Consider the following 23,468-nt stretch of genomic DNA (forward strand, 5'->3'; position numbering starts at 1 on the left):
ACAAAATATCATGGATATCTTTCTAAATTACTGGACCGATTTTAATAAATTTTTCATGTATCTATAGTTTGGTCTTTATAGCTAATATATATGGGATAGTTTCAATCTCAAAAAATATATTAAGTCTATATTTACTCTAGTCTTCTATGTTTGTCTATGATTTTGTAATCTCTATTCATAACCATGCTGTGAAAATATTATGTATATTTTTTTACAGTTTGTTCCTGCCTTATCACTTTTAATAATGTCTTAATATTAAACAGTGGTCATTATCTATATAGACTTTACCATATAAATGCATTGATTACTTAAATTTGAATTAATTACCTATTTTGGGAAAGGCTTGCATGTCCACATGTATTCACAAATTTAGGAGTCATAGTGGACCATACTTTCTTAAAAAATTATTATAAATGCGTTTTATTTTCACTCACGATATTGCTTGGAATTATTATTATTTTGTTTCAATAAATGTATATGGACAAGTTACTTCTTTCCAAATTTTCTCAAAAAGTTAGACTGATTATTTCCTTACAAATATAGGACCCAAGAAAACTTTATCTACTTAGATATTTACAATATTAAACAGGAGATAACTTCGATTTACTGAAAAAAATTAAATTTATGAATTTACTTTTTGTCACACTAGTCTATTGATATGATAAATCAATGTCATTCAGAGAAAAATAAGGGAAATTGAATAAAATTAGGATCTTACAAATTAACTAATCTCAACCTACACATAATATCAAAGTTTTGTGAATTAAAAAACTAACGATACTAATTTCCTAACCATTGTTTGAGCGCCACAGACGCATCTGTCAAAAACTTGAAAATGGCCGAAAAAAAAAACGAAACTTTTTTCAGAAAACCTATCTTTCATTCACGCTAAAAAAAAAATTAGAAAACACCACGTTCGTTGCGTTCGAAATTTAAAAATGTTACTTAAAATAAAAAAAAAAATAACCTACAAATTTCATCGTTCACAAAACATCACGCATATTTTCCATTGTAGCTGTTCTGACGACCCCACGTGTTAGTGGAGTTTGGTCGGGAAGTTGTGAAGCTGGAAGTCACTCCTGATGGCGAGTGGGGAGGGGTCAGCGGCATCAGGTTTGTGGCCGGGTGGTACACCTTCGCCGACATACTCATGCCACCTGGAAGTGAAAAGAGAAGTTATTAAAATTCATTCATTCATATAGTCACGACTATATCCCTTGTGGGGTAGCAGAGCCAGCAGTCTTGAAAGACTGATAGGCCACGTTCAGCTGTTAGGCTAAATGATAGAATTGAGATTCAAATAGTGACAGGATGCTAGCCCATCGCCTAAAAGATGAATCCCAAGTTTACAAGCCTATCCATTAGTCCATTAGAAAGAGATGGATTGATCCTATTCTTATTTATATTGGTGCCGCGAACCACAGGGAAATTAAAATTCAAAATAACAGAATTCCATATATTGGTCAGTATGTATGCTTGGATATCCACTTGCTACAATCCTTACAGACCTCTCCCGCTTCATTCACACTCATTACTCTTACATTAGACGATTAAGGGTACCCCTAACATCTCCCTTATTTAAGACATTCAAAATTTGATAAGATGGATAGATAGATAGATAAAACTCTTTATTGCACTATAAGAGTAAAACATACAAAACAGCACAAAACAGACAGAGATGGTACAAAGGCGGATTTATCGCTAATGCAATCTCTTCCAGTCAACCTTTGGGTGGAAGGAAATCAAACAGGAGATTGGCGTTGGCGCAGAGCAAGATAAATAAATGTTTAAACATAATAAAATGCATATAGAATATATATACCTATATACAATACATACAAATACACAAAAATACGCATAAATACATAAATTTGGTCCTTGAAAGTTCTACTAAGCCGGCCCTGCCCCACTTTTACAGTCAGCTCTGCCATACTCGAAGTCATCATAAGCAAAAAAAAATTACATAGCAAAATTGAATAATAACTTTGATACGTGATATGACATCCAATTTATGTAGGTACTAATACCAACTTTATTACGTGATATTTTCTTTTTAACATTTTAAACAAAACCTACGTTTATAGGTACGTGTTTTTTTCAATCAATAAAAATGGATTTATACGTGTTTTGTATATTTTAAAGAAACACAAAAGTTATTTGCAATGGTCATCAATAATATTAAGAACACTTCATGCTCTCAATTGCCTGAATGTGCAAATTACCTCACGATGTTTTCACTCTTTGCCGTGTGGTTTCCGGAACTTTAGAATAGAAACCACTCCATATCTTTCCCATGGATGTCGTAAATGGCGACTAAGGGGATAGGCTTATAATAAACTTGGGATTCCTCTTGTAGGCGATAAGCTAGTAGGTAACTTGAACTAAACGATACAATATTTTATATTAAAAACATTTATAGATAAACCGTTCAAGACCCATGCGAATTAGATTAAGTTCGATTCTCATCTCTTGATTTGAATCCGGGACCTATGTGTCACAGACAAGCCGCACTTTCCCGCTGCGCCACAGAGGCCGTCAAAGAAGAAAACAGTTTAAAACCTTGTGATACGATCCATATCTTTCCCATGGATGTCGTAAAAGGCGACTAAGGGGATAGGCTTATAATAAACTTGGGATTCCTCTTGTAGGCGATAAGCTAGTAGGTAACTTGAACTAAACGATACAATATTTTATATTAAAAACATTTATAGATAAACCGTTCAAGACCCATGCGAATTAGATTAAGTTCGATTCTCATCTCTTGATTTGAATCCGGGACCTCCGGTGTCAGACAAGCGCACTACCGTTGCGCCACAGAGGCCGTCAAAGAAGAAAACAGTTCGAAACTTGTGTTACGAGATACTTACTCAACGATACTATATTTTACAACAAATACATATATAGTTAAACACATTAAACAGTCAAGACCCATGGGAATTAGAAAAAGTACATTCCTCATCACACTCTGGCCGGGATTCGAACCCGGGACCTCAGGTGTCAAAGACAAGCGCACTACCGCTGCGCCACAGAGGCCTTCAGTGAGACCGACGTAAAGTAAGTACACTTACTGGTGCCGTTGCTAAAAGACCGACTGTACTGATTCTTGCTGCATGCTGTGTCTCTGGTCGGAGGCATTTTTGATCTGTAATGATCTGCAACAAGGAAAATAAGATTGGTTATATACTCGGAAACATAATAACAGTAAAAGATCTCCGTGTGGTTCTCGGCACTAATAGAAAAAACTCAACTCAATCTCTTTCCCATGGATGTCGTAAAAGGCGACTAAGGTATAGGTTTTTTTAGCTAGGTCCCATGTCTAGGAAAATTCGTGACGTGAATAATTACTGAGTAGGTACCTACCTAATCCAAGTTTGGAACAGTAAAATATCAAAGCAGTCAGTCAGTTTTCAAGTCGAAGTTAGGTAAGGTTCGATTTAATTTTTTGTCTTTATCTATTTTTATGGTCTTTCTAACGTCCACCGAGCACCGCTCGGTCAACCAGCTGGTGGGCCTTATTCGTGAGAAATGGCACCCTTCAATATTATTTATAAGAAAACCAACCCTAAGACGTGGCCATTAATAATGAGGGAATCAACTTTATCTCATACCGAAGCATTGGAAGATATCCAACTCTGATTACACAATAAGGGACTTTACACAATGATAAACATACACAATCTATCTATAATTAATATTATGAAGATAAACGATTTGTGTCTTTGCATACATTAAACACATAGTTACATCTATATCCCTTGCGGGATATATAGAGCCAGCAGTCTTGAAAAGACTGATTGGCCACGTTCAGCTGTTTGGCTAAGTTTTGCTAGCTAACAACCTGTCACTATTTGAATCTCAATTCTATCATTAAGCATAAGTAAGTGATCCAAAATCCAAAACTATTTTAATAGGTACAGATTCTCATAACTTTATCTCTCTCACTCATAACTCACTATCACTCACTCTAACTCATAATGGATTGAGAAAACCTTAATAGATGATAGGTTTATTTTCATATTACTAGATTTTATCATAATTGTCACATCATTAACAAGCTATGTGGTCCCCGGCACCATAAGAAAAAATAATAGGACCATTCCATCTTTTTCCCATGGATGTCGTAAAAGGCGATTAAGGGATATGCTTATAAACTTGGGATTCTTATTTTAGGCGACAGGCTAGCAAACTACCACTATTTGAATCTCAATTCTAGCATAAAGCCAAACAGCTGGACGCGGCCTATCGGTCTCTTCAAGACTGTTGGCTCTGTCTACCCCGCAAGGGATAAAGACGTGATTGTATGTATGTATGTATTAACAAAATTTCATATAATTCAACAATTTTCATAACCTTAAAAAATTCTAACGACGTAGAAGTATATTATAACCACGTACAAGGGTGGTTACACCCTAATAGCAATTTTTTCCTTCACCGATTGTCTTAATACCAAGTTATAACGATAATTACGGCGATACAGTATTGATGACGTGAATCCGAAACGAGAGGACGTAAGAGACGAGTAAACATTAAAAAATCAACTCTATCATGTTTGAGAGAAGGTTTAAAATCATTTGAAATTGACAACTAATAAAGTTAAGTTCGATACTTTCACACAATGTTATCATATTTTTCCTTTTAAAACTCTTAAAAGCTTACACAACCAAATTCGCTTCGGTTATTTTGAATCTTGAATTGCGAGTGTCAAAGTTGAATGTTGCTTGTGTAGATTTTCGAGTTATAACATTTCAATGTTTGAACGATAATGTCTGCACAGATTTTGTTGGAAAAGAAAAAGGCTGGTATACAAAGGGATATTTGTAAAATTGATTATGTTTGGCGTCTTTTGATATCAGGCTGAAAGTGACTGAATGTTAGCGATCGACTACAATTTAATTCTTTAGGAAAGGGATTTTCTTCAGCCTTTTGATTTCTCTTTGGCGATTAAATATGCCTCAGTAGACATAGGGATTGGCTTTTTGTTTATGATTTTGGATTATTAGTAGATGAAAAGGTAATATTGCGTCGCTGGTCGAATCGGTAAAATGCCCGGTAAAGTGGTTAAAATGCGTGATGCGAGGAAAGACAAAGGTTCGAATCCCACCTCGGTTATGTGCCGATGACTATTTTCGAAAGTTACGTACATTAGTTTAAATACTAACCGATGTTCTTACGGTGAGGGAAAATATCGTGAGGAAACTTGCACATTCAAGCAACTCGATGTGTTACCATGATCGATCCAATACAACAGACGGGAGTCGCTTCCTGTAAAAACCTGACTCACTCAATACAGAGAATAGGTAAGGTTTGATGTAAGGGTTGACTAAGGTACCTGCACCTTAATCTATAAGATTTTTACATTACGACATCAGCATCCATTAAGTGTATGCCATCGTTAAATCGCGTTCGTTCGATCATCGTTAGACGCTGTTGACTCTGTCTACCCGGTTAGGAATAAAACGTAATAACATCTGTATTAGCTATTAGCTACCAGACGGCTATCCAGTCGCATTAAAAATAGAATCGCAAGTTTATTATTAAAATACATTATTATATTAATCAGTGTTGTATTTTTGTATGTTTGTCTGTTTGTGTAAGGTGCAGCAACTGTATCGAAGCTGGGAACAGCGGGAAAGTTCGTCGTAGTTTGGCTTTTGCTATTAACGACTATATTAATGTGGATACGGTTTTGTAAAAAGGAGCGTCGGTATCCTTGTCGTCGGTCGCCGTGTGGTTCCCGGCACCAATAAAAAAAAAGAATAGGACCACTCCATCTCGTTCCCATGGATGTCGTAAAAAGCGACTAAGGGATAGGCTTATAAACTTGTAATTATTCTTTTAGGCGATGGGCAATCTGCGATTGAATCTCAATTTTGTCATTAAGCCCAACAGCTGAACGTAGCCTATTGGTATTTCCGAGACAGTTGACTCTGTCCACCCCGCAAGGCATATAGACGTGATTATATGTATGTATGTATGTATGTATCTATACTAATATTATAAAGCTGAAGAGTTTGTTTTGTTTGTTTGTTTGTTTAAACGCGCTAATCTCAGAAACTACTGAACCGATTTGGATGATTCTTTCACTGTTAGATAGTCTATTTATCGAGGAAGGCTATAGGCTACATTTTATCCCGGATTTCCTACGGGAAACGTCAACAATGCAGGTGAAAGTTGAATGAGTCGGCCAACTGCGAGCTTTCAACGCGAACGCTGCGCAAACCAACAAAGATATACCTAGTAAAACAATGTACTAAAGATGTGAAGTACTCATTTTTTGCCACAAAAAAGTCCGCGAGAGCATATATCTATCTCTTAAGGTTTACTTACAATAACCACTTTTATGTTCATTTTTTAAGATTATTTTTTCATTATAAACATAAGTTATTTTGAAACCAATTTTCTTTAATTCAGTATTAATCCTTATCCAAATAAATATGTTTATTACTTTAGGCTTTTCATGTAGACCAAAATTGCCATTTACAGTATATAAATCAGACGAATAGGTTTTGAGATATAGTCGTTATAAGCAATTTGCAGCGAAAAATTTAATGCGGCGAACCAGCGTTCTTTCTAATACGCGTGGGCCAAGTCGTCATCAAGTCGCATAACAAATAGCAGCTATAATTGATAAAGCCGAGGAGGATGTTTGCAAAAATAAATATGATGCCCAAAATAACTATTCCACGCGGACGAAGTCGCGGGCACAGCTAGTAATTATGATAAATAATAAAAGTTGAAGTGTTGTTGTACAGTACATGCTGATGTTGTGATTTATCAATTTCTTATCAGTAAGTAAATTATCAATTACTTTCAATTTATCTGTACGGATTATTAAACTTATGTAGAAATCGTAACTGTTAGTAAATAAGAAATAATAATTAACTAATTTATCTTATCATATCGATATTATTCAAATGGCTTTTGCCCACGACTTCATACAACCCATGGCTTGTATTTTTTTCAAACTGATGTGCCGTGTGGTTCCCGGCACCAATACAAAAAAGAATAGGACCACTCCATCTCTTTCCCATGGATGTCGTAAAAGGCGACTAAGCTTACAAACTTGGGATTAATTTTTAGGCGATGGGCTAGCAACCTATCACTATTTGAATCTCAATTCTATCATTAAGCCAAATAGCTGAACGTGGCCATTCAGTCTTTTCAGGACTGTTCGGCTCTGTCTAGCCCTAAAGGGGTATAGACGTGACCATATGTAAGTATGTATGTAATGTGCTTATTTATCAGCGTCTGTGGTCGAATCGGTAAGGTGCCCGGTTAAAATGCGTGATGCGCAAAAAGGCACAGGTTCAAATCCCACCACGGCCATGTACAGATGACTATTTTCGAAGTTATGTACATTAGTTAGAATACTATCCGATGCCCTTACGGTGAGGGAAAACATCGTGAGGAACCTGCACATTCAGGCAACTGGATGTGTAACCATGATCGATCCAATACGGGTTAAGTTCCATTGCAAAGGTTGCGGAGGTCAGACGGGAGTCGCTTAGTGTAAAAACCTGACTCACCCAATCCAGGGTCCATGGTCAAAGACCGGGCTCCTCTCCCAGAGTGGTGGGGATGCAACCGGGACTAAAGCCAGTTGGAATAAGTACTTATTTGAAAAAGAAATTCATTGATAAGTAGGTACATAATCGAGTTAGGATTTGAACTTTGAAATTTCAATCACGCATTTCATTCGGCTCCGTTAACCCTTCGACTACCGAGGTTCCGGCAAAAATTGTACATAAATAAATAATTCGTCTTATCCATACTATGCTAACTTATGAATTGTACCGTATCCCGTGTATTTATGTATTTACTTTTCATCGGTGACAGCCATTTTGCTTATCAAGCTATGTTGTATGAATGTTTGTATGTCACGATGTATGCAACTCAGCTTTGAATGCAGTAGATTTATATCTATATATACTAAAGTTTGTTAGGATGGATGGATGTTTGGTATACTATTCACTATTTAGTGCCGTGTGGTTACCGGCACCAATACAAAAAAGAATACGACCACTCCCATCTCTTTCCCATGGATGTCGTTTTAGGCGATTAAGGGATAGGATTACAAATGTGGGATTCCTCTTTAGGCGAGCCAGCAACCTGTCACTATTTGAATCTCAATACTATCATTAAGCCACACAGCTGAACGTGACCATTCAGACTATTTAAGACTTATGGCTCTGTCTACCCCGCAAGGGATATAGATATGATTGAAATAGATTGTGTATTTGAATTTTTGTTTGTAATTAATAAAATCAAAAACGGATGTACCGTTTTAAATGAAACTTGGCGCAGAAATATGACTATGTACCTACTGTGATTTCTAGAAATTCCCACGGGAGTGAAGTTGCGGACGAAAATCTAGTAATATTACAACTGTATATTTTTAAATACAATATATTACTCCAACCCTAAATCCAATTAAACTTGAAATGCTCCTTAATATATCCAATTTTATAAGAATTCTTAAGGAGGTCCAATGTCGCCCTTAACCCCCCCAATGATCCTAAATTAACGTCGCTAGGGGGTCTAATCGACCATTTTTTTCCCCGCCTGATTACCAAGGAAGGCTAATATTGACCCAACTCCCACTCATTGGCTCAAACAAATGTTAACCCTTTATTCGCGTTCCCCTTTCGAAAAAAAACCCATAAAATATATCTAATTAAAAAATATCCCCGAGTCAAGACTGACGCTCATAAAGAATGTCAATTAAGCCTTGGGACGTTTTTTCTTTGGCTATATATTTTTTTTTCTTAATATTTTCTGTCGTTCGCGGCTTACGAAGGGTTAAGATAGCAAAATTAGTATCGGTATGAAATATTGTGTAATTTAATATTCTTGTACCCTTTGTTATGCGTTTGATGGTACTTTTTAATCTGGATTAATGTTAATTGTATTATTAAATTAGTGCCGTGTGGTTGCCGGCACCATTACAAAAAAGTATATGACCACTCCATCTCTTTCCCACGGATGTCGTAAAAGGCGACTAAGGGATAGGCTTATAAACTTGAGATTCCTCTTTTAGGCGATGGGCTAGCAACCTGTCACTATTTGAATCTCAATTCTATCACTAAGCCAAACAGCTGAGCGTGGCCTATCAGTCTTTTCAAGACTGGTGGCTCTGTCTACCCCGCTAGGGATATAGACGTGATCATATGTATGTATGTATTATTACCTTTTATGCGCAGTAGGATAAAAAATATATATTTAAATACTCTCTAATTAATACTCTTGGAATTCTTCTTGCAGGCGATATGCTAGCGACCTGTCATCATTTGATTTTCAATTGCATCATTAAGCCATGCAGCTGAACGTGGCCTTTCTTTTCAAGACTGTTGGCTCTGTCTACCCCGCGAAGGATTTAAAATAAAATATGTATGTATGTAGTCTCTAACTGATCTAGCGTTACTTCTCAATTGCATCCTCATCACATTGAAGGGGAGCCCGGGGTGCGCCTATGACCTGGATTGGGTAGGTCAGGTTTTTACACGAAGCGACTCCCGTCTGACCTCCGCGACCTTAGCAGGGTAACCTGACCCATATTGTATCTTGATTACACAAAGTTATGATTCCATGGTAATAATACTCGTAATATACATACATATGGTCACGTCCATATCCCTGGTGGGCTATACAGAGCCAAGTCTTGAAAAGACTGAATGGCCACGTTCAACTATTTGGCTTAATGATATAATTGAGATTCAAATAGATTCTTATTTAGGCGATGGGGTAGTAACCTTCTACCCCATCGCCTAAATAAGAATCTCAAGTTTGTAAGCCTATCCCTTAGTCGCCTTTTACGACTTCTTCTGGGCACACTTACGCAAATTGATGCTATGCAGGCACTGTACAATTTGTAAATTTAATTTTATTAAGTTTTTAATCATCTTTTTTTTTCTTTTTTACAAGTTGTAGGTTTTCGTTTGAATTTTGCTCATTCTCAAAATGATATATTAAATGTAAGATAATAAATATTACTTATTTGTACCATGGTAAAACTAATAATAACAATGTTGTCATGATATCAGTATGTTTGTCTGTGAACAGGAAATAGACTCGGGTCTCCGAAACACTCTTTAATGCATTTAATATTTTTCGTTATAAAAATTTATATAGCTTCATTCATATACATAATCATGTCTATAACCCTTGTGGGGTAGACAGAGCCAGCAGTCTGGAAACACTGACAGGCTTTATTTAATACACAAATAAAAATTGCAACTCAAAACTCATTATACTCCACCTGTTACGATCGAGTAAAAAGACAAGTTAAGAAATAAAAAATTACACATTGAGCCGCTTTTAAAAAAGGTGGATGAAAACCGTATTTATCCCGAATCCGTCCCTTCATTAGTTAAAAGTAAAAAAAAAAAAAATTAATTCGCCGATAGAGCCCAAAAAGACAATCACTAATTACACATTGAGCCATACAAATCGCCCAAAAATGTTTTCTAATTTACAAAATAAGCGGCAAAAAAAAAAAAGAAAAAAAAAAACGCTCACTCCCAAATGAACTTATTTAGCCGAGCGGGATTTAATAAAGATTTTTCACAGTTTCTAACTGCTGCCGTTCCGTCGAACGTGTTTTGGGGTTCTTCATGACATGTCGAGAACCGAGTTATCATCATTTTTTGACCTGCTTTTGGTGTGCACTGGCCTTTATTTAGATGTTCGGTACAAATATACGTTAAAATTACTTAACTAAATCGTTCTATATGAGTGGTTTTTCCTCATAAACATAAATAACACGACTTTCTGACTTGCAGGGTAGATAGAATCAACAGTCTTCAAGGGAATGAAAGGCCAAGTTCAGCTGTTTGGCTTAATGATAGAATTGTGATTCAAATAGTGACAGGTTGCTAGCCCATCGCCTAAAAGAGAAATTCCAAGTAAATAAACCTTTTCTTAGTCGCCTTTATTCATTCATTCATATAATCACATCTATAACTCTTGCGGGGTAGACAGAGCCAGCCGGTCTTGAAAGACTGACAGGCCACGTTCAGCTGTTTGGCTTAATGATAGAATTGAGATTCAAATAGTGACAGGTTGCTAGCCCATCGCCTAAAAGAGGAATCCCAAGTATATATTCCCCTTAGTCGCCTTTATATTTATTTATGCTACGGAACCACAAACAAGATATTCGCGTCGCGCTTTCACAGTTTTCAAACCCACGTTGGATTTTTCACTTCGCGACTAATCTTCGCGATATTTTGTAGCCGGATTGAATTAGTGCGACTGAATGAGTCTCGTTCGAGCCGAGTGCTGGTTACTTGGATTACGAGCAGCTATTGAAAATTAAACAGCTGATTTTTAAACTTATTATTTAAAAAAAAAATACATCAAAGAAGGCGGCGTAACATTTTCTTGAAATGAAATTATTCAGGTAAGCAATATATTTTGTACGTAATTACTAACTCTTGCGCGGAGCTTTGCTCCTGTGGGAAATTCTAGAAAATAAGTATACAGAATTTTAAGTTTTGAGTTTATTCGTTACAAACATATGAATGTACGCAAATACAAATTATTATTATGAGTGTCAATTGAAATGATAATTTTCAATCGTTTATACTATAAATAGGTCTTATAAACTTGGGATTCTTCTAATAAGCTGGCAACCTATCTTCACTATTAAAATATCTATAATATTTTTTTCTAGTTGCCAAGAAAAAATGCATAATTCGATAAGGCCGCCTTTTGTTCATTGCCTTAACATAAACTTAGTATTCAAAGCTTATGTTAAGGTAATATAATTATAATTTTATGTGCAATAAAAGGCTATCTATTTATATTAATGTCATTATTAAGTTATGCAGCTGACAGTGGGCTTCCAGTCTTTTCATTATTGTTGGCTCTGTCTACACCGTAAGGGATAACTACGTGATTATGTGTATTTATACTACAAACCACAGAACGATCACATCGAAAGCTTCTTAAATTATAATAATTTTTTGTAAGTAAATGACATAAATAAAATTTAATTACCCGATATTATTGTATGAATTTTAGACCACCCCGTTTTATAAACTAACGATGCCAAAATAAGTGTGCTATAAATAAATCAGCGTAACTATGACAAGATCAATGAATCTGTCGAATAAAACTTAACTTTAGACTTGAATGATTCGCAAATGAAATACTAAACTTTCAATTATACAAATATCTATTTATAGGTAAAAATATTGCACGAAATATGAAAATGTTACGTAGGTATGCGTCACAAGACAAACACACAAAGCGATAATGAACCTCCATGGGGTCAATGACTTGTGGTTTACCTTGATTTAAGGTATGCTTTAAAAAAAAATTGGCATGACCGGTTCTAAGTACATATGTATATGTAATGTATATAGTCCAACTATTTCTACAAGGAAAACTAATTAGTGGTTTATAATTACACACGCGCAGCATTAGCTTCAGCTTTCGACTTACTCGCGTGTACCTACATATATATCTAGTCACGTCTTTATCCCTTGCGGTGTAGATGGAGCCAACAGTCTTGAAAATGACTAAAAGGATCAGCTGTATGGCATAATGATAAGTTATTGAAATTCAAATAGTGACAGGTTGCTAGCTCATTGCCTACAAGAAGAATAGTACATGGCGACTAAGGGATAAGCTTATAAACTAGGCAAGCAATTTGTCACTATTTATATCTCCATACCTTCATTAAGCCCTATAAATGTTTTTAAAAATTTAAAATGGCCTTTCAGTCTTTTCAATACTGTTAGCTCTGTCAACCCCGCAAGGGATATAGACGTGACTATATGTATATGTATGTAAAATGATAGTTAACTTCAAATCAAAGTCGGATAACGTAGCCAAACAATTGACTGCTCAAAAGTGAAAACGGTTTACGGTAAAATCATACATATTGCTTCTTAAAATTTGTTTCAATTCTTAGAACCTCTTTGTTTTAATGTGAGTCACGCTATGTGGGTCATTGGCATCGGTTTACTAATTTATTATGAATCGTTGCAATTGGGTCTTTTCATCTCGCCGACTTGCATAGTTTTTATTCTTTATTGCGTTGTCGTTTTAAAAAAATTCTCTAGTTCTCTCCTGGCTTTAGTCCCGGTTGCATCCTCACCACTCTGGAGAGGAGCCCGGGGTATGCCTTTGACCGTGGATCCTGGATTGGGTTAGAGTGCCGTGTGGTTCCCGGCACCAATACAAAAAAGAATAGGACCACTCCATCTCTTTCCCATGGATGTCGTAAAAGGCGACTAATGTATAGGCTCACAAACTTGTGATTCTTTTTTAGGCGATGGGCTAGCAACCTGTCACTATTTGAATCTCAATTCTATCATTAAGCCAAATAGCTGAACGTGGCCATTCAGTCTTTTCAAGACTGTTGGCTCTGTCTACCCCGCAAGGGATATAGACTTGACCATAATGTATGTTGATTGGCTTTTACAATCTGGGAAGAGAACTGGGGCAAACTATGTTTTTTTCTTCGTTCAGAACTGTATAGATAAAATAGTCGTTTAGAAAAATTTTCGGCGAAAATTCCCATACAGGTTACACCCTCCCCTCTCTGGACTATTGGCTCTGTCTACTCCGCGAAGGATTTAGACGTGATATATGTATGAGTCTCTAACTGATCATCTATCTAGCGTTAGTTCTAATAGCATCCTCACCACACTGTAAAGGAGCCGGGATAGCGCCTTTGACGCAACAAATCACGCCTCTTTCCCTGAGGGGTAGGCTGAGACTACCTCTTTCCACTTGCCACCATCCCTGCATACTTCCTTTGCTTCATCCACATTCATAACTCTCTTCATGCAAGCTCGGCGGTTTCGGGTACTTTTGACCTGACCCTTTACCAGGACGTCCTTAATTTGATCAAGATATGTACGTCTTGACCATGATGATGATGATATTGGGCGAGTCAGGTGACCTCCGCAATCTTTGTAGAGTATCCTAACCGATGATTTTTAAACTAATGACCACGCACAATAACACCTACACAAATTTACTGTTTGTTAACGGTAAGTTGCAAAAAAAAATTGGGGACATTTCTAATGACATACATTCGGTGCCGAATACATTAACGGATTCGTATGACAAGTTTAATCATTTGACTCCACTTATATATAGATTCATGTATAATATTAATCAATGTCAATTTTATAAAAAAAATACAGTTTGAGCATTTCTGTTAAAGTCGAATGACGAGTGGGTGAAGACACTATCTATACTAATATTATAAAGCTGAAGAGTTTGTTTGAACGCGCTAATCTCAGGAACTTCTGGTTCGAATCAAATAATTATTTTTGCGTTGAATAGACCATTTATCGAGGAAGGCCTTAGGCTTTAGGCTATATAACATCACGCTGCAACTATAAGGAGCAAAGAAATAATGGACAATGTAAATACGGGAAAAATTATTCCTCCTTGAGGGCTTCAATGATGCCCAAAAGAACTATTCCACGCGGATGAAGTCGCGAGCACAGCTATATATAATAAAGTATTTACAAACAAACAATGATGCTGACGATGATGAAAAGAACATATCCATAGAATAACTACATCATCCTTTATTAGGACTATTTACACAAATTTCAAGAGGTCTTGGGTTCAGTTATAGACACGAGATCCAGCAAGTAGCAGCCTGAGGATATCAAGCTACTTCACTTGGTAAGCGCTGATGTAGACCAAAAGAAAAAAACAATAGAAACAGTGTAATCTTAAATCGTCGATATGGACGAAGACTGACGAAGAAATGCGATGACAAACAAGGTAATCAGCAATGCGATAATGACAAAAGTTAAGAAAATTAACATAATAAATACATTTAAAAATGTATTAGATTAGAACTTAACAATAAACTACAAGTATCTACCGTGTATATGTATAAAACCAACCATTAACCAAATCAAGAAATTAATATAAAATCATTTTATTAATTCAGTAACAAATTTGTGACTTGCATTTGCAAATATAAGAAGAACAAAGTGAAAACTATCAAATTCTAAAACAAGTAATAGTCTACAAGGAAAGCAATGAACGCATTAATACAGTTAACGATCAAAATAAACCTATCAATTTTGAACGCTATCAATTTGTACCGACCACCCGATAAGGGCAAAGCGTATCATTAAACACTGTTATCAGTGGGCTAGCCAAACGACCTTGTGTCGTTTGAGTAATGACAAAAACAATTACCATTAACAATTACCTATCGATTAGCCGGACCTTTAATAACATTTGACTCAAAATCATAATGGCCGGCCAGCAGAGTTGCTGGCATAGTAAGTAATTCGGTTACCTTGTTGTACTGCTGTAAACTTTCTCTTACAGAAAGATTTTCCTAGAAAATATTTGATAAAATAATCTCTATTTTAGGGTTCTCGATTACACCCACCATTTATGCCAAGGTCTGCTTTTCAACATGTCTCACCCCAAATTCAGCCTTTTGAAACCTTAATTTAAGTCCATTAGCTCACATGCCATCTTTATTACTATAATTAATATATGTTCGGTCAAATCTCTTTTGATTCTTGTTTAGTTTCTATGCTTCATAAGTGGGTGTTCTTGCTTTTGATGTTTTAGTCGTCTTTTCGATTGGAGTGGTAACATTTATAGTTTAAGAATCATTCCCTTGGCCCCTGATTATTTCATCATCCTAATTTGACATCCCATTTATTCTAAACTACTAGAATTCCATTTAACTGTCTACCCCGTCGTGAGCAGACTAAATGGGTTCAGAAATTCAGTGTCATATATAAACTCTATTTTAACCAAAACTAGATTTATATCGTTCTTGGTCCATATATTTTCTAACCTTCTTCAAAACCTTGAAAAGCCAATACTTATCAAAGGTTTCACTATCAGAAAGTCCCAAATAGGTCAAGACTTTGTGGTTTTTATACTACGTCTTACTTTCCACTGCTACCGTAGTTACCCAACCTTGGGAAATGATAGCTACTTTCTGATAAGGAGCCTTCTAATAATGAAATGAAATAATTATGTTTTATTGTATTAAATATTAAAAAAAATAATGTAAAAAAAAGGAATAATGGACAGCAGGTAAATTTTAAAAACATATAAATATCCAAAGTAGTAGAAGAAGTATGCAGAGATCGTGGCAAGTGGAAAGAGGTAGTCTCTGCCTACCCCTCCGGGAAAGAGGCGTGATTTTATGCATGTATGTATAAATATCCGCAACTATATTAATTCAAACAAATGGAACTTAAAAAATTGACAAAAGGCGGGCCAACAGCAGAAACTTTTACAAATCATTTCACTTACTCAATACAGGATTTAACTCTTAAATACTGTATTTAGAGGAAGCTTTTCAAAATCAACAGCTCAGAATTCAATGAAGAATTTACAATGATTAGAGACTTAACTACGTATGTTATTATTATAGGAATTTCAATTATATTGTTGCTTAATTGTCAATGACTCGTCTTTGTCAATAGCAAGTCCATCCTAATTATAGAAAAAAACAGTTTTAAAGTAGTTAATTGTCGTCTGACGCACTCAGGTGAGCAACTTTCTACCTGAATGTGATTCATTTGAAATGAATTCCATACTTTGTTTAGTTTTTAGAACGAGATTTTCAAACCCTTGTGGATTACACTTAGACACGTTTTATTTGTTAATCAGTTTTAGATTTTAGACAAAGAAATCATTCATGTAACCGATAACAATTCCAATAATGTATAATCTGTCGAGTCTTTGTGTAAAGCCGCCTATTACGACATCCATGGGCAAGAGAAGGAGAGGTCCTATTTTTTTTATTGGTGCCGGGAACCACACGGCACAATAAACTTAAATTAATAAAAAAATACTATGTTAAGTCTCTGATCTTTAGTATATTTGTATTTTAAGCTCCAATAAATTAAGTATTTTCTTAATTTCTAATCAATTTTTGATGGCCTCTGTGGCACAGCGGTAGTACCCACGCTTGTCTGTAAAACCGGAGATCCCGGGTTCGAATCCCGGCCAGGGCATGATGAGAAAAGAACTTTTTCTAATTGGCCTGGGTGTTGAATGTTTATCTATATAAGTATTTATTATAAAATATAGTATCGTTGAGTAAGTATCTCGTAACACAAGTCTCGAACTTACTTCGAGACTAACTCAATATGTGTAATTTGTCCCGTATATATAAAAAAAAATCTATGATGTGCAATTCCGGCTTGAGGTACTAGTTACTCCGGTAAGTCCCGGTACGATTTCCATTACAAACTGTCAACGCCATTTTATCAAACACACTGATAAAATCGATTTTATTTATTGACGTCAATAAGAGAAAGTTCTGACCTTCAGATTGACCATGATTCATCAGTAAAGTCATTTTCTAAGTTCATTTATTTCCAATCATTGTCGGCGGCCTTTCTTGGTAATCATCATCATCATGTGTGCCGTGTGGTTAACGGCTCTTTGGAATAGAACCACTCCATATATTTCTCATGGATGTCGTAAAAGGCTACTAAGTGATTGGATACTTGGCGTTCCTATTGTAGGAGATGGGCTGGCAACCTGTCACTATTAGAATCTCAAGTCCATTATAAGGGATATAGACGTGATTATATGTATGTATGTATATCCCTTGCGGGGCAGACAGAGCCAATAGTCTTGAAAAGCCTGATAGGCCACATTCAACTGTTTGGCTTTATGATGGAATTGAGATTCAAATAGTGACAGGTTGCTAGCCCAACGCCTAAAAGAAGAATCGCAAGTTTATAAGCCTATCCCTAAGTCGCCTTTTGCGACATCCATGGGAACGAAATGGAGTGGTCCTATTCTTTTTTTTATTGGTGCCGGGAACCACAAGGCACAAGGGATATATTGGTGACTATATGTATCAGAGCCGTAAGACTGGAATAGAAACACTGAACCTGGATTAGATAACGCTGTTACCTATACAGATATTTCATAATGATTTGGAATATAGCCTAATACTAAGTCATTTCTATACTATAATCAATGAATATTTTGTCTTTCTCCTAAAATTTAATGGGACTTAATGTTGACAAATTGTTACTAACAACTGGTCAGTAATTAGGTGATGACTAATTACCATTCAGTTAAACACTTAAACACGAATTATTGATCTCAAATGACTATAAGACAAAGAAACAATGAACTTGCATCAAATGATTCATATCAATAATGTTTGCCAAAATAAAATCAATATTACGCATTATGGGTTATTTGCCGTGTGGTTCCCGGCACCAATAAAAGAAGAATAGGAACACTCCATCTCTTTCCCATGGATGTCGTAAAAGGGCGACTAAGGGATAAACTCATAAACTTTTTCTTTTAGGCGACGGGCTAGCAACCTGTCACTATTTGAAGCTCAATTCTATGTTTTAGCCAAACTGCTGAACGTGGCCTGTCAGTCTTTTCAAGGCTGTTGGCTATGACTGCCCCGCAAGGGATATAGACGTGATTATATGAATGAATGAATAAATAAATCAATAAAATGAAGAAGACATTAAAATAATTGCGACAAATTCTGATGATGCCATCGATTAAAAGTTATTAATTGTTGAACCTATACACGAATTATTGAACAAATAATGGGAGATTAGAGTGAGCTGCCATTCTACATGTGAAACTTGTATCTTTAGAAAGCGTGTCAAATTTTAATTTTATGTATTAGTTGTAACTATATCCTTATTTTCTTCTCCTCCTTTTTTAGAAAAAAGCTTTAGTCCCGGTTGTGTGAGGAAACTTGCACATTCAGGCAATTGGATGTGTAACCATGGATCAAATACGGGTTAGGTTTACCTGCTAAGGTTGCGGAGTCCAGATGGAAGTCGCTTCGTGTAAAAACCTGACTCACCCAATCCAGGATCCATGGTCAAACATGGTCATGGGCATCCCCGGGATCATCTCCAGAGAGGTGAGGATGCAACCGGGACTAAAGCCGGGAGGAAAAAACTTTACTAAGAGAATATCACGTGCTCAAGTTCAAAGTAGATTATCTTTTCAATTTGGGGAACGCAATTCTTTTCTTCGCAAGGTCAGTTGCAAGTTATTTTAATTGGTTAATTAGTCTATTTTAATTTTTAGGTATAACATCATAGGTACTTCAAATCACTATCCAACTGCTCATAGAGAGAGTATGAAACATAAGAAGCGTGTTCCATGGCGGTCCAAGGTTAAAAAATAATAGTAGGTATTCCGGCATCGTGCAATCAAGTTGCTTCTCTTTACATTAATGAGCGTGTTCCATGTTTGTCTACGGTTAAAAAATAATAGTATTTCGGCATCGTGCAATCTAGTTGCTTCTCTTTTCATATGACAAAAGTCAAGAAAAAGCTCTATATACACCGTAAGGGATAATAAGAGAATAAGAGTCGCAACATCAAATCCTGTAGCCAAATTTATAGAAATAAAAATAATACTGAATGCATCCCGGAGTTCCTCTCTAGAGTGGTGAGGATGATACCGGGACTTAAAGCAAAAGGGAAAAAGACTTAATTGCAATTTGCTGTTAGTATAAGATTGATAAGCGAAGGAAGTAGGTATGTAGAGATCGTGGCAAGTGGAAAGAGGTAGTCTCTGCCTACCTCTCCGGGAAAGAGGCGTGATTTTATGTTATGTTATGTTTATAAGTCTGGTAAATGTGTCAGTATCGCGCAGAAATTTCACAAGCGAACAGTGGGGGAGAATTTTAAAAATAGTTCTGCCAAAATGGCCTTTCTCTATATTTACATGGTAATTTCAAGTTTATTTAAATGCTTTTTATATGATTAACTTAGATTACTTTTATTCTAAGTTCCTGAATATTGCAATAATAAGAAGTCTGTTAACAAAAAAAAACTGATGTATCCATCATACTTAAAGAAAAAAATAAAAAAAGAACAGAAAAAAAAAACAAATAAAACTCACATATAATCGGCAAAATCCAAAAAGCGAAATGAATGCAAACTCAAAACACTGGCAGTCAATAAAACAAAAGAAATAAATAGCAATCGATATTCGAATTCCGAACACTAGTAGTCAATACAGCCAACTGTTGTTAACTGAATGAACTGTGCGTTTTGGCACAAACCATCGCTACACGTTTCACTTTGACAAGGTTGCTTAGTAAGCAAACATTTACTTTCAACCTTATTGCTAATGACGACAAGACCGATCGCAAAACATATGTTCCAACTTAGAACTTTGTCGTATTTGCAAACTTTATTCAGGTCAGTGACGTCCTTTTTTCTTCGGACATGATAACTAGAACTCATTTTGCGGAAGCGAGACGCGAATGTCAAATCGCTTTAGTGTGAAAGAGGAGGCTGAAGGATGTTCGAAGAAAGTAGTGGACTAACTGTAGTATTCTAAATTTAAATTGCAAGAATATTGGTTACTCCTTATTCAAATCAATAGAAAAATTATGCTTCTGATTTAACTAGATGACTTCTTTCATTAACGTGGTTAAGTTACTTGGCTGTGAGGTGATGGACAAGCAACCTGTCACTGTCTGAATCTTACTTCCATCAATAAGCCATATATTGTACTACTAGCTGTGCCCGCGACTTCGTCCGCGTGGAAAAGTTATTTAATCTAGACAATGTGCATTCGTCAAAGATTTAGGTTTAAGAGAGAAAACATCGAAATATAATCAGTTAGTATTCAAACTAGTGTATGCATGTGTAGAAGTCATAATGATGTTTAGTAACATTAGGTACCATCAGGATGCGCAAGATTCATCCTTGAAACTATTGATAAGCGAGCAGTTAACAGGAAATGGCTTCTGAATATTTGATTGTACATATAAACATACATAAAGTCACGCATACATATACCTACATAAATCCCTAGCGGGGTAGACAAAGCCATCAATCTTAAAAAAGACGGATTCTACTTTTAGCTGTGATAGAAATGCGGGTTTTGGCATAATCATAGAATTGAAATTCAAATAGAGACAGGTTGCTAGCCCATCGCCTAAAAAAATACATTCATACATATAATCACGTCTATATTCCTTGCGGGGTAGACAGAGCCAACAGTCTTGAAAAGACTGAATGGCCACATTCAGCTATTTGGCTTCATGATAGAATTGAGATTCCAATAGTGACAGGTTGCTAGCCCATCGCCTAAAAAAAGAATCCCAAGTTTGTTAACATTAAGAGATGGAGTGGTCCTATTCTTTTTTGTATTGGTGCCGGGAACCACACGGCACGGCCTAAAAAAATCTGGACAGATACTTACTAATGTTAAATTATTATTCCCTACACTGCGAAATTTCATTGATTTATCTATACTAATATTATAAAGCTGAAGTGTTTGTTTGTTTGAACGCTCTAATTTTAGGAACTACTAGTTTTAATTGAAAAATTATTTTTGTGTTGAATAGACCATTTATCGAGGAAGGCTTAAGGCTATATAACATCACGCTACAACTTTTAGGAGCGAAGAAATAATGGAAAATGTGAAAAAAAATTGGTAAAATTATTCTTCCTTGAGGCCTTCAATGATGCCCAAAATAACTATTCCACGAGGACGAAGTCGCGGGCACAGCTAGTTTGCTATAAAGGTGTAGGGTTATAATTAATGTGGACGAAGCAAAGAAAGAATGCAGGGATGGTGGCAAGAGGAAAGATCTATTCTCTGCCTACCTCTCCGGGAAAGAGGCGTGATTTTATGTTTACATTTATGACATTAATGATATGCAGAATATATATTATGAATTCGTATTTGTAATAGCTAAGCTAGTTTGATGTCATAATTCTTTGCTAAAACTTGCAGTTTTATCAAACGAATTTAAAATACTCCCGCGCTTTTGGCAAAAGCAAATTTAGTTCGACGCTTGCGCATGTTGACTTGTAGTTTAACCATCTCAGGATAGATGTCGCTAGTTTAATCATTTTAATGTAAATAAAATATCATCGTATTTAAATTAAGATTAAAATAGTGACAGTTTACTAGCCAGTGCCGTGTGGGCTATTCAATTTCAAGTTCACATGGATGTCGTAAGAGGCGACTAAGGGATAGGCTAATAAACTTTGGGAGTCCTCTTTGAGGCGATGTATCTCAATTCATCATTAAGCCAAACAGCTGAACGTGGCCTATCAGTCTTTTCAAGACTTTTGGCTCTGTCTACCACGCAAGAGAAATATGTATGTATGTATGTACTAGTGGAGTAAAACATTTATTTAAGCACCTATTATTCTATTTTTATGCGAAAACACAGATGAATGTAAGAAATCAGCCGGCAAATGTGAAATAATAAATTCCGGGGCCTGACAAATTCAATATAAATAGTTCCCCGGGTCCGCCATCAAAAATCCCTCTTCTTGACTACATTTATCTGTATTATGGTTGGATGGCGTTTACTGAAGTGAACCAGTACATTTTATTCATTTTATTTTTTTTTAAAACATGATGTGTCAATATCATTCCTTTGTGACTAGTTTAGCTAAAAATATACCTTCATCCACCTGACTCCATACTGACCACTTTGAAGAGGAGCTAAGAGTACGCCCTTGACCATGGATTGGGTGAGTCAGGTTTTTACACGAAGCGACTTCCGTCTGACCTCTGCAAACTATGCAGGGAAACCTAAATCCGGTTTGGGTCATGGTTACAGAACCAGTTACCTGAATTTACAGGTTTTTACACGATGTTTTACCTCACAGAAAGTATTTAATCTATGTAGGTGCATAACTTAGAAAATAGTCATTGGTACATGGCGGAGGTAGAATTCGAACCTGTGCCTTTATGCGTATCAAGCATTTTAAGTGGGCACCTTACTTATTAAACCACCGGTGCCTTCTTGTGTTATAAAATACTAATTTAATTTTAATGTACGAGGATTTTACTTTACAAGAAATACTATCATAATAATAATACCTACATCCAAATCTCTTATGATTTTGAGTGCGAAAATCAGTTTAAAAGTCGATCGAACAAGTAATTTTTTTTTTAAATTCCTATGCTTTACACTCTGATTATTTTTTTTACATTTGTAAAACATACTGCGATTTTTTTTAATTATTAAAATATTGGTTCTATCTCGCATAAAACCGTTCAAAAGAGGCAAATCAATGTCACGTACTGCGGCCACATACATCATACCTGAAGGTTGTTTCTATTTGAATGCACAAGTATGTTTCCGTAGAAGAATAAATCCTTTATAAGTATAAATAGAAAATCCATAGTAATATCATAAATGTGAAAATGTATTTCCTTGTTCATCTTTCACGTTAAAACTGAACCGATTTCATACATACATATAATCACGTCTATATCCCTTGCGGGGTAGTCAGAGCTAACAGTGTTGAAAAGACTGAAAAGCACGTTCAGCTGTTTGGCTTAATGATTTAAGATTGAGATTGAATGAATTAAGATTCAAATAGTAACAGGTTGCTGGCCCATCGCCTAAAAAAGAATCCCAAGTTTGTAAACCTCTACTTTAGTCGCCTTTTACGACATCCATGGGAAAAAGATGGAGTGGTCCTATTCTTTTTTTGTATTAGTGCCGGGAACCACACGGCACAGGC

At 35.9% G+C, this 23,468-nt stretch overlaps 1 protein-coding gene across 1 annotated transcript; it reads right to left on the reverse strand.

Annotated features, from left to right (window-relative positions):
• Nucleotides 1-859: 859 nt before the first annotated feature.
• LOC106133263 (uncharacterized) lies at nucleotides 860-20,019 on the reverse strand. The gene is made up of 3 exons (XM_013332930.2): nucleotides 19,864-20,019; nucleotides 3,069-3,152; nucleotides 860-1,157 (listed from the first exon to the last, which is right to left on the reverse strand). The coding sequence occupies exons 2-3, from the start codon at nucleotides 3,133-3,135 to the stop codon at nucleotides 994-996; spliced, it is 231 nt and encodes a 76-aa protein (XP_013188384.1). The 5' UTR covers nucleotides 3,136-3,152; nucleotides 19,864-20,019; the 3' UTR covers nucleotides 860-993.
• Between the last annotated feature and the right edge of the window lie 3,449 nt (nucleotides 20,020-23,468).

This window comes from Amyelois transitella, chromosome 22 (assembly GCF_032362555.1).
Source record: "Amyelois transitella isolate CPQ chromosome 22, ilAmyTran1.1, whole genome shotgun sequence".
Classification (NCBI taxonomy): domain Eukaryota; kingdom Metazoa; phylum Arthropoda; class Insecta; order Lepidoptera; family Pyralidae; genus Amyelois; species Amyelois transitella.

Coding starts and splice junctions, on each gene's coding strand:
- LOC106133263 (XM_013332930.2), bottom strand. CDS start 3,135: ATGCCTCCGACCAGAGACACAGCATGCAGCAAGAATCAGTACAGTCGG. Junction 1,158..3,068: donor GTCTTTTAGCAACGGCACCA/GTAAGTGTACTT, acceptor TTTCACTTCCAG/GTGGCATGAGTATGTCGGCG.